This window comes from Myxine glutinosa, chromosome 1 (assembly GCF_964187855.1).
Source record: "Myxine glutinosa chromosome 1, kmMyxGlut1.1, whole genome shotgun sequence".
Taxonomy (NCBI): Eukaryota; Metazoa; Chordata; class Myxini; order Myxiniformes; family Myxinidae; genus Myxine; species Myxine glutinosa.
In genome coordinates, this window is record NC_136261.1 from 416,974,013 (window position 1) to 416,992,439 (window position 18,427).

The 18,427-nt window shown below is 41.2% G+C and overlaps 1 protein-coding gene across 1 annotated transcript in view; it reads left to right on the plus strand.

The window, feature by feature from the left end:
- Positions 1-12,421, plus strand: part of LOC137414377 (uncharacterized) — a 42,097-nt gene extending 29,676 nt beyond the window's left edge. Inside the window, exons 3-4 of the mRNA XM_078771068.1 lie at positions 10,571-10,711; positions 10,843-12,421. Of these exons, the coding sequence (XP_078627194.1) occupies positions 10,571-10,711; positions 10,843-11,903 (1,202 nt within the window). The 3' untranslated portion in view covers positions 11,904-12,421. The remainder of the gene's footprint in view (positions 1-10,570; positions 10,712-10,842) is intronic.
- Positions 12,422-18,427: the final 6,006 nt, after the last annotated feature.

Below are 18,427 nucleotides of genomic sequence, written 5' to 3' on the forward strand. Positions count from 1 at the left end.
TAACCAATCATCCCACCAAATTTCATGCAATTCGGTTGAATACTTTTTGAGTTATGCGAATAACATACACACACACACACACACACAGACATACAAATAAATACACAGCGATCAAAACATAACCTTCCGCTTTTGCGAAGGTAATAAAAAACAATGCATAGTCACTTGTCCACTCTCAGCCAATCATTTGATTAGGATCCAGGTGACCAGTTTATAAATGTGTATATTCAAATGTTAATAAAATATCCCCAGTTAACGTAACACAGACACATTAACTGCATATCATTAATCATTTAGTATCATTAATCATTTAGTTTGCACAATTTCTATTTCATGACATAATTACAATTTTAACCATTTTGCCCAGATGCCATCATGACTCTTAAAACATGACACAGCCATATCATGGGAATCACCTTAATATTTCTTCATCAGTACATTAATCTGGTGCAATAATCATTATCTCATTCTGTTGTGATGTGTATAGAAAATCGCATGTGCCATGATATGCAAATTATGTGACGTCATTAATAAATGAAGACAAACAACTATATCCATAACATTTTGTCTGTTGATTGTGATAAAGTTAATGCTAACATGGTCCAAATTTAGTCCAATTTGGACATATCTTTACGGAGAAGAAGCCTCAGTTGCAAGTACAAAATTCACAGACCCCAAGAAATAGGGCAATCTGTGAAAAAACGTCATTTTGACAAAGATCGAAGTAGGGAGTTAAAAAACATAGACCAAATGAGTTTTTTTCTTGTTAACATCTTTTTTCCATTAGGGGAGATACCAATAAACAAAATGACACCCAAGAGGTAGGATCATAGGTGGGGGGTGCACGGTAGGCCCCTCTGGCCCACGGACTATCTCTTGTATCAAGATGATGTGGGCTTTCACCCTCTCCATTGCCTGAATTGTCTGAATTTTTCGGAAGGGGGTACAACCCCCATTGATATTCAGGGATGCAATACATATCTCTCGCATTGCCATTTCACAAAGGAAACTCACCCTCCACCTGCAATTCCTTATTCGCCTTCGTAACCGCTTTTCGAAGACGCTGAAATTGGTTCTCCGAGATTTCCATTGGGTCACTTCTTTGCAGGAGGGGTCTTGCAGCCCTGATGAAAGTTTTCACATCGGGAAAATGATCTTTAATTACAACATAGCGTTGCCTAAACGTCTCGTTTAAGAAACTGATGACGGTTTCCTTTGTTACTTCCATTTGATCTTCTTCCTGATGATCGTTCACAGAAACAAGGCTTTGAGCTTCCTTATCCAGCTCCCTAACCACATCAATGTTGAAAGTCCTTTGTTGTGTGTCAGGTGCTGGCACACCTTCTGTGTCATCAACACTGCAGTCTTCTTGTTGCATTACCAGGGACACATCTATGCCACCACTGTTGCCTATTATAGGTCTGCTTTGACCATCGCCTTTGGTCATTACAACCGGATGTGAGCAACCACCATTATCTGCAGTCTTCTTGTTGCATTACCAGGGACACATCTGTGCCACCGCTGTTGCCTATTATAGGTCTGCTTAGACCATCACCTTTGGTCGTTACAACCGGATGTGAGCATCCACCATTATCACTGAGGACCTGAGATTGATTGTTGCCACAAGGGACAATGGTCCCATCATCACAGAGCTCAGCCAGAGTGACCATCGGGTTCTTGGTCACCTCTATTACCAAGGCCCTTCTCCCCCGATTGCTCAGTTTGGCCGGGCGGACAGCTGAAGGAAGAGTCCTGGTTGTTCCAAACTTCTTCCATTTAAGAATTATGGAGGCCACTGTGCTCTTGGGAACCTTCAATGCAGCAGAAATTTTTTTGTGGGCTTCCCCAAATCTGGTCCTCGACACAATCCTGTCTCTGAGCTATGCAGGCAGTTCCTTCGACCTCATGGCTTGGTTTTTGCTCCGATATGTATTGTCAGCTGTGAGATTCCAAACAACAGCCAACTTGGTCAGGCCAGGCCGCCCCAGCAAGTTCAGCCCGAGAGCAGACCGCAAGATGCTGAAAGAAGTCTCTAAGAACCCCAGAATGTCATCACGGGACCTACAGCTAGCTCTTGCCACTGTTGATGTCAAAGTGCACGAGTCTACCATTATAAAGAGGCTGCACAAATTTGATCTACATGGGAGGTGTGCCAGGAGGAAACCTTTGCTGTCCAGAAAGACAGGTGTGTGCCTTTCCAAATCATGTCCAATCAATTGAATTTACCACAGATGGACTCCCGTCAAGGTGTAGAAACATCTCAAAGATGTGGGAAATGGGAGGCTACTGAGCTAAATTTCAAGTGTCATAGCAAAGGGTATGAATACTTATGCCAATGTGACATTTCAGTTTTTTCTTTTTAATAAATTTGCAAATCTTTCTGAAATCCTGTTTTCTCTTTGTCATTATGGGGTATTGAGTGAAGATTGATGAGGGAAAAAATGAATTTAAACGATTTCACCAGAAGGCTGTAACATAACAATATGTGAAAAAAGTGAAAGGGTCTGAATACTTTCTGAATGCACTGTATATATTTTCCATTAATACATCCATTCATACAAAGGCCAACTTCAACCACAATCCAAGTGGATTACAGCTTCAGCCTGTCTGTAAAACACCAAGCACATCGTACCATGTTGTTGCACCTAATTATCATCCAATTCGTGAAGAGCTAATTAAATATGATTTAACCTATGGAACAACCAAATTCACATCACTCATTCTTATTAATTCTCAATTTCCGTTTCCTTTTCCCCATTCACTAATTTGCATGTGATTTCACTTTTGATTTTTTTTTCTTTTTCCAGCCAGCTCACTGGCCATTCGTTAAACAGTTTCTCTTGAACCAACTCATGCCTGGCTGAATTTAAACAGGCATGCAACCTTTTCAAACAAAACAAATATTTAAATCTATCTATCACACTACACATTCTCATTCACCCATATCTCTACCACACCATTCAAGACACGCACACAGCCACACACACACCAAAACCACACTCTTGCACTTGATACAACTCACGAAAAAACGACAGATACAACTCCATACACATTTACAAATACATCTCCCAATTAATTTTTACAGATACAAAATACAGGGAAAACACAAATAAAAATACACAGTCTTCCCGTTCAATGTACAATGCACTTGACCAAATGTCAAACCCCACTGCACCCGACATACTCAGGCTAGGGCTACAGCAAGGACACGGACCACAACCCCAACTCTTCTGCAGAAAGAGGGAGTTCGTAGCACAGGTCAACAACATCGCGACTAACTGTGGACACTAACTGGGATTTCGCCTGATCAAGGCCCGGCTCCCTCTTTTAACTGAATCGGCCATGACATTCAACTGCCACACATTAAACATACAGCCACAATTTCAATCTATAAATATAGCCGCAAGTTACATTAAACACAATCAACACAAATGCAAATACAAGTAACAACAACCCCAATGAACATAACACTCAGGTAGCAAAATGAGCAATCAGTTCATTGGATACGTTACGAGGTGACGGGAGTGAGGGGAGAGAGAGCACAGTTCATGCTCTGCTCTCCTCTATCCAGATCATCTCAGAGTTAGAACAAAGTCACGGTCGCCATCTTTGTTGAGGAATTTAGACCTGAAGTAATTGATGAATCAAGAATTCAATGTCCAAACCTTTTGTCAGAAGAAGGATTGACAGATTTTTAATTCCCGAGGAGGATCTCACTTTTGTTTACAAGAAGATACACAGTAAGAAACAATAAACACATTCTTAACCAAGAAGAACATACTGTAAATCAAAAAGAACAGACTGCAAATCAAGAAGAACACACTGCAAATCAAGAAGAGCACATTGCAAATCAAGAAGAACACACTGCAAATCAAGAAGAACACACTGCAAATCAAGAAGAGCACATTGCAAGATACACAACAAAATCCAAAGTCAAAGTCGTAAAGTGAAAATCCTGGTACAGTAGAGATGTACATCAAAGAAAACGTCATAAAGACACACCAAATACACCAACATACACAGGATACAATATCAACATACAGTATTTACAACCAAGTGGAATCTTGCAGCTGAAACTCACAACATGTCTTTTTATACCAGCTGGAAACAAAAGAAATAAATTGGGAGGGGCAAGTAAAGGGAGGAGCGAATATGGGATTGGTCGCATGAAGAAAAAGGGGAAGAGAGTAGTAGGATTGGTTTGAACCAAATATGGGTGGGAGGGATAGAGCAGTGGGGATTGGTCGAATGAAATATGGGTGGGAGGGATAGAGCAGTGGGGATTGGTCGAATGAAATATGGGTGGGAGGAATAGAGAAATGGGGAAATGCAATTTGATAGGTCGAGTGAAATGTTGGGTTGGGCAGACTTCCGGCTGAGTGAGTTAGATTAGGTCTGCATATTAAAATATCCTTGATGAGGAACATCTGTTCTTCCTTTGTTCGCACCAGACTCTGCGGAGCCAAAACTCCCCCAATTATGCTTGGAGACTTTAAGGACATATGAAATTCATTCACTGACTATCTCAATGTAAAGCTTTTTCAAACCTTGGAAGAAATAAGTGGATATATCTTTTACTCATCATATTTCTATATATAAATTTGGAAATACTTGAATGAGTTTTGCAAGCACATGAGGTTATAATTTCAAACCTGCATGCTCTCCGTAAATCATTCATCTTTAACATTATTGTTTCACAGGATTTTAGCATAACTATCCTGATAATTCAGTAGATGTCTATAATTTTAATTATTGCCTTTGAAAAAGAATTCCGCGGAAGTCCTGACAGTTTTTTTTAAACTCAAAATGCCAGAGATAGCTCCCCTACTGAAGCAAACTTGTATGCAATAAGGAAGTCCCTATCCAATTTACCAATGCATCAATCCACAGGCACCTATCCCCGAATGTTTTTCTATATGGCTCTTTTAAAAAAAACAAGACTGCATACAATCTTTTGATAGTTCCATACACAATTTTCAAGACTTTAAAAACCAGTCATAAGTTTAACTTGCATGCGAAGCAAGTGGTTAAAAAGAAAGGTACATGTGGATCCCATCCCCACAGGTCACACACACATTATTTCACCTTAATTGTAAGCAAACATTTAAAATGCAGAGCATTGTGAAGGTGGAGATTCGTTTTTATCAAACACAATGGAAGTTGTAAACCAGTAAACTATTTTACCTTGAAAACAATATTTTTCTATAACTTACTTATTGAACTCAGTAAAAAACATTTTCGATATCTATTTGCGTATATTTTAAAGACATAACGTCATGAGATTTACTGAATCATAATTCGACATTGTACAGAATAAATTTATCATTTGGGAAGACCTAATCCAACACCATATTTCAAAGCACCATATCTAACTATATCACCCTTGGCCATAAATAAATAATTACAGTACCTTTATTAAAACTATACCAAAATGATTTACCATTCTGAGGTTTTACACTTTCCCTGTCAAATAAATTTGGTCAGGGTGCCAGCGATAATTCGCCGACGCTCCCTCCTTTTTCAGCAAACACCGTCGAATAATTATTTTGCTTTTTAATTTCCCGACAGTTCTGAATGGCATTTATATGCAAACACTCTCTATTTTACCACTAAAGATGTAGTAAAAAAAAAAAGTGTCGTATAAAAAATGTATAAACTTATATGTATCATGGTAAATAGTTTAAATATCTCGCTGTTTTGATGGCGACATAAAAACCCATTCTACCCAATGCCAGAGATAACTCGCCTACTGAAGACGAATTTTAACAACTTGATGGAAATCATAAACAAAAAAACTTGTTCACGAGGTGAGTAGGACCTAAACACACGATTTTGACCAGGTGGTGCCTGGAAAAAATTACTCTGTTCACAGATAAATTTTACACTTCCACAATACCATAGGAGGAGAGTTTGGTGAGCAGAGCAGGGTGGCAGACCGTATCGAAGCGACGAGATATGTCAAGGAAGACTGCTCTAATTTTCTGTTTGACATTGAGGACCTCCATCCATTGATGAGACAGCACAAGCAGCATGTAGAGAGTAGAGTGACCTGGTCTGAATCCAAATTGATGATCAGAGATTGAGCCAATGGAGAAGAGGAAGGATTTGATATCTGAAGCAATTATGGATTCCATGACTTTGCTGATAATTTGGAGCAGGCTGATTGGTCTGTAGTTGCAAGGATCTGTTTTTGCACCTTTTTTGTGAAAAGCGGTGATGTTGGCTGATTTCCCAGCTGATGGCAGATGACCTTGAGCAAAAGAGAGGTTGAAGAGAACATACAGAGGGTGTGAAAGAGTGGCAGAGCAGGATTTTAGCACCCGGGGGCTGATGCCGTCTGGTCCAGTTGCAGAATCAGATTCGAGGATTGGCCAAAACTTCTCCACATCGGAAAAACTCATCGGATGAATATCCTCATCGGAAAAACAACATGTAATCATTTTGGTCCTCCACACCTCTTGTGAGCCGACAGCTTGGACCAGTGAATTTCCAGCTTCAGGATAGGTCTCGGTGGCACGCCAGCAGATGAGGGAAAGTGGCTGCCCCTGTGACCCAGCCTTCCAGCCAGGTGGGAGTTGGTATGTGCCCCACCAATACAGGTGATACGACTGACACAGAAGAAGGGCTTGAACCTGTGGGGGCACTGCAATGACCTCAGAAATCCCGCCAGCACCCCAGTGGTTTTCAGGATTTTGTGACCTCATTCCATACCTGCACTTGGTTGGAGAGGGGAGAAAATGTTGTGTTCTTTCTTTCGTGCTTGATTATTTCTGCGTTTGCGGTTGTTGTTGTTGTTGTTGTTGTTGTTGGTGAATTTCCAGATGTTTAGGGATTGCTGGGAAGGGATGATGATTTAAGTGAAACGGGATTGTGGGAGAGATGGCCGGGCCGCCATCTTGACTGTGTCGGAGATATGCTGGTGGATCCGTGCCTCGAATAAATGCTCTTGTTCATAATGATCAGTGCCAATGTTTAGCATTTATTGAGTGACACAGCATGACCCATGTGTGTGAATGGAGTGAGATTGACTGTGGTGTGGATCGTGTGAATGAATGGTGTGCGTGAGATGGCCAGTGTGTGTAAATTGTGTGCGCTTCTTTCCGATGCAGCTTGTAAGGGTGCATGGTTTGGGGATGTACGACGGTGCAAGAGTGGGTGTGGGGAAAGATACGGGATTGTGGGAGATTGTGGGCTGCGTGTATGCGTGTGAAGTCTGTGGAGGTTCTGTAGCATGAGCAGTGGATGTGAAGAACACTTAGGATACCAGCCGAATGTCAATGCCAAAAATTAAATTAATTGGCAGGCTATGGATGTGCCGCCAAACTTTCCCACAGAGGGAGGCTCACAAGGGATATAATATTGAGTGTGGAAGTGGCTGAAAAGCTGGGATGCCAGAGAAATCGCTGCTGTTTGAACATGCTGGGCACCCAAGGAGAAGCTGCCTGCCTGTTCATGCCATGAAAGGATCGCCTGCCGAGATCAATTGTGTTGCCAGGTTTGGCGGCCTCAATCTGTGTCAGTAGTTGCTTAACATCCCATGAGGCCACGCAGCTATCCACAGTATGGCGGCTTTCCAGGTCCAGAGGTCTTAGAGAGTCTGAGAAGTCCCACTCGTGAAGCACGCCAAACCCCACGTCTGCAACAATATTGTTGCGGAACCCAACGTTGGCCTCGGTTCCCGTTATCGAGGGGGGATTAGTCCCCTCATCTATGACTGGCCGACGTGGTTCTGGGGGTATGACGTCACACCCGGTCAGCGCTGGGTAAGGTATTAGGCCCAACTGTCATATGACCTAAATACCAGCACCTACCGGTACACAAGGAAATACTCACCCGCCCACGGTCGCAGCATAATGGACTAGTTGCGCCGAGCAAAGCGAACTGCACCGTGAGCCGGTTACCAAGACTGACCCAATTGATCTTCGTCGGCCGCATCGCACCATGGGCCCTCAATGGGGAAACCTCTAAAGCGACCGAATGTGAAGGAAAGAGGACAAAGTAGGAAGAACAGGATTTATTACTATTAATTACTGTTTACACAACAAAAGAAACCAAGGAGAAGGAAGAATAACGAAAGTAATTTACAGGAGAAGAAGACACAGCGCAACACGAGCTTACCTATTACACTCTTAATTAATACCCCAGGACAACGTGAAAGACAGATGAACGATCACACTTACACGGGGAATGCAGGCAGGAATGAATGGCTGGAGGTGGATGGCTTGGAGAGGAAAGGAAGATCCAGCGGGGATTGGGCACGGTCGGGTCGGAAGGCACCGCCGTCAAAAAGCCGAGCTGCAGTCGTGCGAACTCCCGCGGTTCCAAACTGCACAGGCGAAGTTCCTTTTGCGCACTGCTGTGTCGCGCGCTCCTCGCGTTGCCTCGGTCTTCTCTCTCTCGGCCGCTGTGGGGACGTTGCGTGCTTTCCCAGGACTCAACTGCCGTATCTCATCTCAGGTGGGGGCGTCTCCCACGGGTTATATAAGCCCCACCCTTGAACCTTTGCGAACCTCCCAGATCGTTCTCTCTCCGCCCTCTCAAGCCAAACCCCTTCGTGCTGGATTGGTTGAGCAGGGCCGACTCACTCCTCCTTCCTATGACGAGGTGCGGAGACACGCCTTTCTTCTCCGAACCGACCTCGTGCTCAATGGAGTCCATTTGCGGCGAAAACCATCCAAACCTGGCACTTTGAAGATGGGACCTAATCTTGTTTAAATCGGTGCAATGGAGAGTCGACTATTGGGAAACACAGCCTTAAACTACATAGATTAAGGGAATAACTATTTAAAAGGATATATGGTGCCCTGCGTGTATGTTTATGGAATTAACTAAGAGGACGACCTTCGACCTTTCTTTACATTACGGAGGGTGACATGTACACACAACCAACCATAATTCTCAAATTCGTTACAATATTTTCACTTTGTCTGCCTACTTGGCAGTCAAACAAAATTGAAAATCATTCCAAACCGGAAAAGTACTGTTTATAATGACATCATAAAGGATACAAAGAACAGGCACAAATAACCAATGTAATGTGTTAGATAGAGTGATGCAATAGACTGTGCAACGCAAGTAAATTCCAGAATATTTTTTTCAATGAATTTTACAATCGTCATTTTATTTATATTGCATTAAATACAGGGTCCGGCTGGGAGGTGTGACGATTTTCAGAAAACTCCTACACAGTTATTTTTAGTCGAATTTCAATATTTTTTTTTTTAAAGACTACATATGTAATGCCATGTAATACACTGTAACAAAGACTAAAAAAATGTAATTCATGTTTGAATTGGGTATAACAATGCAAGTGGGGGGTCTAGCGCATGCGTGATGGCTGTTGGTTACTCGTTGTTCAGCGCCATTTCAGTAGCCATGGGGCTGTGGACGATTGAACATCGCGTCTTTGTTGTTGAGACGTTTATTCAAATGGGTAGTTCGGTGGTGCTTACACAGCGCAGATTTCGTACTCACTTCAATGTTGGTCGACGTGGCGCCGTTTCGTCTCGAAACACAATATTGAAGTGGGTAAAAAACTTCAGGACAACAGGATCTGTGAGGCCGGGAGCAGCTCGGGGAGGTGATCGAACCATTAGGACCCCGGAAAACATCGAAAGGGTTCGACAAGCTGTGGAGGCCAGCCCTCGTCGGTCAGCGGTACGGCACGCTCACGCTCTATGGATGTCAGACAGATCAGTTCGTCGAATTTTGCACTTGGACCTTCATTATCACGCGTACAAAATCATGGTGGTTCAAGAACTGCAGCAGAATGATTTCGTTGAGACGACGTTGCATTGACCTCCCTACAGTTTGGTTTCAGCATGATGGGGCCACTTGCCATACCTCAAGAGAATCAATGGCCTTATTAAGAGAACATTTTCCAGGTCACCTCATTTCAATCCGTGGGGATGTGGAGTGGCCCCCTCGATCGCCCGATCTTTCACCCTGTGACTATTTTTTATGGGGTTACCTGAAAGCTAAGGTTTACATTGAAAAACCATGCACTCTTGAGACCCTTTCAGATGCCATCACCAGAGAAATTCGAGCTATTCCACTTGCCATGGTTGAAAGGTCTATGGACAACTTTTCCACGCGTCTGCAAGAATGCTTGGACAAGAACGGCCGCCATTTAGATGTCATTTTTCAAACATGAATTACATTTTTTAAATGTCTTTGTTACAGTGTATTACATGGCATTATATATGTAGTCTTTAAAAAAAAAAAAAATTGAAATTCGACTAAAAATAACTGTGTACGAGTTTTCTGAAAATCGTCACACCTCCCTGACGGACCCTGTACTTGAACACTGTCGAACACAAATCGTCTTCTTGTTACTTCCGCGATGCTCCAATTTAGTGATACTTGGACATGTTAAATAGGGGGTGAACAAGGGTGATGTATCAAGTGGCTTCAATGCCGCTTAATATCCTGAATTTTTCTTCTTAACAATCTTTAATTTCATTATTATATTCAAATTGAAGTGGACATTCCATGACGTAACATGTTCTGTGAGCTCACCAGAAGTCCTCAATCACTTCTCTGCAAAAGCCTGACGCTGATTTGTACACAGGTGATGTCTATGCTGTAAATATGGAAGGCAGACAACCCGACAACGATTCATCTGTAACAGAAAATTCAAAATGTTCTTCTGCAAAGGAAGGTTCAGATGATATTCACATGACAAACGGAAGTGCTTCGTGTTTTGCAACTGGTGAGTGAAAATGTAAAACATTAACATATATATTTTATAATTAACATATACAAAATATATAATTTTTGGAAAAGAGTTAAATATTTTGTTTTTGACCAAAAAAAAGGAAAATGTGTTCTTTGTTTCTGCAGAACAATCCAGAAGGAATGTGGGACCAATAAGATCCAGTCGCAGCTTGACAGTAAAGAAGAAGCCTTTTCTGAAGAAGCAATCACGAGATAAAGACTCACTTCGTATAAAATGCAAGTGCATGTCTGGTCCTCGCAACAACAAGATTAACATTAAATTAAACAAACACAAAAAGGCTCTGGAAAGGCGAAAACGTTACAAGTGTAATGTGTGCAGAATGGATTTTGCTTCAACGAGTAACATCAAAATGCACATGAGGATCCACACTGGAAAACGCCCCCACAAGTGCTCTGCCTGTGATAAAGGTTTCTCTCGAAAAGATAATTTGAAAGAACATATGAGGATCCATACAGGAGAGCGACCCCACAAATGCTTGACATGTGATAAAGGTTTCTCTCATAACAGCAATTTGAAATCACATATGAGGATCCATACAGGAGAGCATCCCCACAAATGCTCGATATGTGATCAAGGTTTCTCTCATAACAGCAATTTGAAATTACATTTGAGGATCCATAAAGGAGAGCGCCCTCAGAAATGCTCGATATGTGATAAAGGTTTCTCTCGAAAAGGTAATTTGAAAGAACATATGAGGATCCATACAGGAGAGCAACCTCACAAATGCTCGATATGTGATAAAGGTTTCTCTCGCAGCCACAGTTTGAAATTACATATGAGGGTTCATACAGGAGAGCGACCTCATAAATGCTCGATATGTGATAATGGTTTCTCTTTTAGCAACAGTTTGAAATTACATATGATGGTCCATACAGGAGAGCGTCCTCACAAATGCTCGATATGTGATAATGGTTTTTCTCAAAGCAGCAATTTGAAATTACATATGAGGGTCCATACAGGAGAGCGACCTCACAAATGCTCGATATGTGATAATGGTTTTTCTCAAAGCAGCAATTTGAAATCACATATGAGGATCCATACAGGAGAGCGACCGCACAAATGCTCGATATGTGATAAAGGTTTCTCTCAAAAAGGCATTTTGAGATCACATGTGAAGATCCATACAGGAAAGCTGAAATCTGAAATACCAGGATATGGAAAATGAGGTAAAGAGGCTTTTAAAAATGACAGCTTAAAAAAATATTAAATTGATTAATCTGGTTCTCCATATTCCCATAATAGAGAATTATTGAAAAAATGATGCCATAACCCCAAATGGTAACAGAACTTAATCTCTCAATCTGATATTGGATCTCATTGTGCTTCTTTCAGGGTTTTCCTCAGGTTGCCAGTTTGTAATTCTTGTTTCTGTACTTGCCATGTATCCAGCCAAGTTCCATTTGAGGTTTTTGATTGTGACGAGTGTTTAGGAATTTTGTTTTCTGTCTGATTTGGTTGTTTTTCTTGTCCCTTTTTGGTTATGGCCAGATGGCATCTTTCCATGGCAGTTTGGACATCAATTGTTGCTCTATCTTTGCTGTAGTCCATGTTTGATTGACATGTGTGATGTGGGGAGAACACCCTTGTTGTAAAATTGTTAATCAGAAGAAGTCTCCTGCCTATGTTTTTCATGAAGTTTAAATTTGTGAAGGGTTTCGCAATAAAGAGATGCCCCAAAAGCACAAATGCACTGTCTGTGTTATTGGGAATTCTAGGGAAGATACCCATCAATGAAGGGGCTTCGTAGATGCCTGACCTGAAGTGAGAAATTAACTTTGGAGTGTGTATTGGTAGAAACAAGAATTCAATGTAAATATTCCGTGAGCATATGTCGCAATTGGTGGAGCTGGTAACCTCGACAACCTCATTCCATTCCATCAGTGAAGATTTCCAATCCGTGCTTGTTGTACCTCCGAAGTACTGCTTGAGGGGTGTAGGGGGTCTAAGGGGTGGAAAGGGTTTAAAAGAGTGAAGGTGAAGTCAAGAAATTACGTCGGGTTCGTAAATAGATTAACTCGGGAGTGCACCATGGAAATAATGGGCGAAATGACGTCCTCATGACTGTTTAAAACCCCTATTCAGGTGCATTGTTGTAAAAAGTCTCATTGTGGAAGGTTTCGTTGTGATTAACCTTGGGAGCTCAAAGCAGTAAGGTCACAAACAAACAGAAAAACTCACCTGATTGTGAGTGAGGTAGATGTTGGAGGTTTACCCATTGGCATGTGGTGGCTTGTAGACGGTGGCACGTGGGTTTGTGGCGGGCATTGTATATGAGGATCTACCCTCGTTCATGATGATGTATTTTGTGTGTATATTTGAAGGTGAATGTTTTGTAAAGTTAGCTAAGTGGTCAACTTTTTTCTACAAACAACTTTTTTTTACCCTTGAGAGTGATGTTGTTAGATGAGCACCAAAATTACTTTTAAATCGATGTATTGGTTGTGTTTGTACTATTTTGGTTTTTGAATGATCAGCGCAATTGAGAGGTCACGTGACTCCTTTAGCAATTATGTTAAGGGGTTAAATGAAGAGTTCTTTTTCACATCTGAGTTACCAGTCCTGTGTCTAGCGGATGAGAGATTAGAATTAAATCAAGATGACATATATCTATCTGCACATCACCAGCTTATTTAAAACAATATCTGACATGCACATTGTTTTCAAGTGACTTTATTCGACACCATAATTGAAGTAAAACTCATGTTGTCAACATCACAATATCTGCCATGTAAATTATCTTAAAATAACTTTATTTCATCCACGTTACTGGTAGCTACAATAATTTTACATAAGCTCAAGCATTTTTTTTGTTGGTGTTGAGATTGTTTTTTTGTAGACTATGTTGGTAGTTGTTCAACCTTCTTGGGGCAAAATATAGAAATCTCTTGGCGATCTCACTCTCGAACATGCAACATGCACCTGACCATGTGAAAAGCAGGATAACTTCAGATGGAGGCCTGCAACTGTAAGGGTCTGTCCTTGTGCTTTATTTATAGAGATTGAAAAACAAACTGTTATTGGAAATTGCAATCTCTTAAACAGAAATCGATAATCTGAAGGGATCATTGGAATTATTGGTATGAATACTTCTTCACCCTTTTATTTCCCTGTTGTTATTGTGACCTTTAAGACATGTGGCAGCATCTTCTTTATTACCAATCTTTTCCCATTGCATCATCTTGGTGCATCGAGATTTTTCAATGGAATGATTGGAATACCAACTTTCAAGAATAAAATATGGTGTGGCATTCCTGGTGGTAAGGAGGAGGATACAGTGGAGGAGGATACGCAGAGGAGGACAACGAAGAAGGTGAAGATCAACGAAATGCAGTTTGGATTTTTGCCAGGAAGAGGAACGACAGACATGCTCTTTATTGTGAGGCAGTTGCAGGAGAAGTACATGGAGAAGAGGAAGAAGTTGTTTTCTTGGGTTTGTTGATCTGGTGAAAGCATTCCATTGGGTTCCACACGAAGTATTGACATGGGCATTGACGAAGTTAGGAGTGGAGGAATGGTTGATCAGAGTAGTGATGGCAATGTACAAAAGAGCATGCACAGCTGTAAGGACGAAGGACGGGAACAGTGGTGAGTTTGAGGTGAAGGTGGGAGTGCATCAGGGGTCGGTACTAAGTCCACTACTATTTGTAGCTGTGATGGAGGTGCTAGCTCAGAACGTAAAGGAGGGTTTACCATGGGAGTTGTTGTATGCAGATGATCTGGTGTTGATTGCGGAAAGTATGGATGGACTAAAGGAAAAGATGAACAAGTGGAAGGAATGTATGGAGACAAAAGGTCTGGACATGAATATCGGAAAGACGAAGGTGATGGCAAGTGGTAAACCATGTGGTGAGGTGGAAAGAACTGGGAAGTGGCCATGTGCTGTGTGCAGGAAGGGTGTCGGAGTGAATTCCATTCAATGTACAATGTGCGCTGAGTGGGTCCATCAAAAATGCAGTGGTCTGAGAGGGTCATTAACCAGTGTGGCAGCCATATTCAAATGTAAGGTGTGCACAGAGGGAGCTGCAGATGGAGGAAATGTTGAGTTGGATCTTGGAGATGGCATGAAGCTGGAAGGTGTGAAAACATTTTGTTACCTCGGAGACATGCTGGATGGAGAAGTGGATCAGACTCGGCAATGGTTGCGAGAGTGAGATGTGCATGGAAGAAGTTTCGGGAACTGATTGGCGTGCTGATGAGGAGGGGAGTGTCGTTGAAGCTGAAGGGAAAGGTGTATGCTGCATGTGTGAGAAGTGTTATGATTTATGGGAACGAGACATTGGTAATGAACGTAGAGCACAACGAAGGCTGGAAAGGGTGGAAATGCGAATGGTTCGGTGGATGTGCAGAGTATCGTTGAGAGAGAGGAAGACAAATGATGAATTGTGAAAGATGATGGGAATAGAGCCTGTGATTGATGCTGTGAAGAGGAACAGGTTGAGAAGGTTTGGTCATGTGTTGAGGAAGGATGAAAGTGACTGGTTGAGAAGAGTGATGGAAGTGAATGTTGAAGGAAGTAGAGGATGGGGAAGACCGAGAAAGCCTTGGCTAAAAATGGTGGAAGAAGAAATGCGGGCAAGGGGGTTAACAAGGGGAGATGCAGAAAATAGGGCAAAATGGAGAAGATTGTGATGGGGACCGCAAGGCTAACCCCTGCTCTTGCAGGGAAAATGGCCTTAAAATGCATGTTGTTGTTGTTGTTGTTGTTGTATTCCTGGTGGTGTCAAAGACTTGATAAACTCCACAGGATATTGTGTGGCATCATCATCATTTGGTACAGTGTCAATTGATTTATGTGACACCTCTTTTCATGGAATTTATTTTATCAATTGTATATTTATCTTTTCTACATCAGAATTATTAGGACCTAAGATTACCCTTCCACAAAGCCAATCAATATCTTGTAATATTGCTTCGTAGTTGGGAAGACATTACTGTTAGGTTCTTCTTCATCTTTTACAATAATTCCACATCCATTTGGGATTGTAATTTGGTTGGAATTGGGAGCTAATGGAATATTGCCAGCTCCAATATCAAGGAGTAATTTGGCAAAATTGCCAACTCCCTCATTCTCTTAAAGATGAACTCTCATATTCATTGTCAATGTAAATGACACAACTTTACCCCTTGATTTTTACCGACTTGCTTGATTTTCATCTGCTTCATTTTGGTATAACGGGGCGAATTTGTCAGAAATCCCCAGAAATAATCAGTGAAGTTCCTCCCATAACATGACTACTTTCCTTTAAGTATTGGAGTGTATTATCTAATGCCTCAAGACTTTTTTTGTGTGTGTGACATAGTGCACTCGTCCAAGATGATAACATTGGATCTCTCAAGACATTGCCCTTTGCAGAGCCTTCGTCAATATTGCACGTTGGTGTCTCCTCATTTTGAGTGTTGAGTGATAGTTTGAATGTGGAATGAGCTGTCCTACCACCAGGAAAGAGGAGATGCAATTCCTGAAGATGCAACTGCCAGTGCAATATGTGCCTGTGACCTTACCTTTACTAGGATTAACGTTAAAATGAAAGTTTTATCTGTACTACCAGGTGCATCTATGAAAAACAGTCATCTTTCATTACCATCAATAACCTCCATGATTTTCCTATTCATGGCTGCTTGGCTATGCAAATGCTTTCTTTCATTCTCCTGAACAAACTGTGCAAGTTCTTCTTTGTCATAATGTATCTCCTTTAACATTTCTCTCGTTAATTCACATGTTGTTCTATGTGGTCTTTGAAATCCATAATGATTCAGATCATGTCCTCAGAAATCCATAACTTTGTCTTCAATCATGAGAGCTTCATTGAAAATTTCATTACGGTAAGTCGTTTCTAAATCATGAGATTCTCCTTGAATTCTGTGTAAGATATCCTCTGACAGGTTCTCTTCATGAAAATTCCGTAGTTGTTGGGGTTCAGTTAGGGCACACTGCGTTATGAGAATGGCAAATAAATGTAGCAGTCGTCGCGGAGAGCGACTAATCGCAGCTTTTTCTGGAGTTTGTTTCCAGTGTACATCTTCCAGTAAGCCTTGGAATGAACAGGCCTCCTTGAAGGTTCCACAAATCCTATCCTCGTGTGTCTTCAAATCCTCAAAGACTTTGGACCATGAACAGTATGAAGTAGCAGCCTCACATAGAAGACTTCACTCATATTTGGATGTATTGTGTGCACCCTTCCAAGGGCATCTTTAGTCTTTACCCCTGGATAACCTTCTGCAGGATTGCGTTGAACTCTCCTTTTCCACATTCTGCCACCAGCAGCCCAGGTAAAATATTTTGGAACCTCATTGTAAATGAGTGTCTGAGCAAAATTATCTTCTCTCCAAAGCAGGAAATAAGCTGTAAGAGTTATAATGTGGGCCTCTTGCGCTTTTTGTGCTGCAATGATGTAGATATAATAAATCCTCTGACCATTTTCTCGATGAACTTGAACTTTCTGAATGGTTGGATGATGCTCATGGATGGGAAAGCCAAAGATTCTCCAGAGTGCTTCATTGGTGCTTCCATATCGAGCATTCTGATATGCATAGGTCTCATCATAGTGGTCTTGTCCATCTCTGCCCAATGAAAATACAGCCATATCTTGACCTTTATTACATTTTTACAAACATACTTAATCGATTTAACAGAGTTGTAAAATTCTGCATTGATGTCGGCATTGCACATTCTGGAGAGATATGGATTGTATGGTATAATCCACCGATTGTCTACAACATGTTTAGCCATTAGCACCTCAATGCCACCATCAGCAACCTTTCTCCTCCGGTACAAAGGATATCCATCTCTATCCGATTGGGTTTCCAATCGAAAATCTTTAGGGTAGTTCTTGGTGCATTTTCCAGCTCTCATGCAAGGGGACTTTCTTTTAAAATGTCCACATGGTCCATGAACCATTTTGGTCAATATAATTTTATGGAGTAATGGATCTTCATCTTTATTGGGGAAGTCTGCACAAATTACAGCATCAATTTCATTGGGCCTTATCTTCTCCTGTAGCCAAATCAATATATGGGCATGTGGCAATCCTCTCTTTTGCCATTCAAATGTCATGTGGTATTTTACTTTTCCAAATACGTGTTTTTTCTTGAGCAAATCTATAAAAAGCAATGATTTTTGGTCTAAACTCTTGCTATTACATCATGACGCTCATCTGGCTTTGGATTTACCATGAGTGCTCTTTTAATCTCTGGCCACTGAGAATTGCAAGTGTATGTCATGAATAAATCAGGTTTTCCATAATTCCTCACATAACACATTGCATCTTGTATTTTTTCACTCAAGTACCTTGGTCCACCAATACAGTTAGAGGGAAGAATTACTAATTTTCCTGTTGTCGGATTTCTGGCATTTCTAAATGTATCACTTAGATTTTGGTAATCAGTTGCTCGTAACTGAGCTTGATGGGTCCGAACAAATAATAATCTTTCCGATTTAATTTTAACCCAAATATCAACTGCAAATTGGTAGAAAAGAGACGTGGATCTTCGTATTGTGTTGAATTCATGTTCTCTTTCCATTAATCTATATGAATAAAAATTCATAGCCAAAACCTTCCATGAAGTTTGAGTTCCAGTTTGTGGATTTATCTGGAAATACTGAAAGTGTTAGCCATCTTCCCCATTCCAAAACAGCAAAGTATATTGAAGTGAGTCAAAGGCTCTATGTGTTTCGTTGATTCTTTTCAG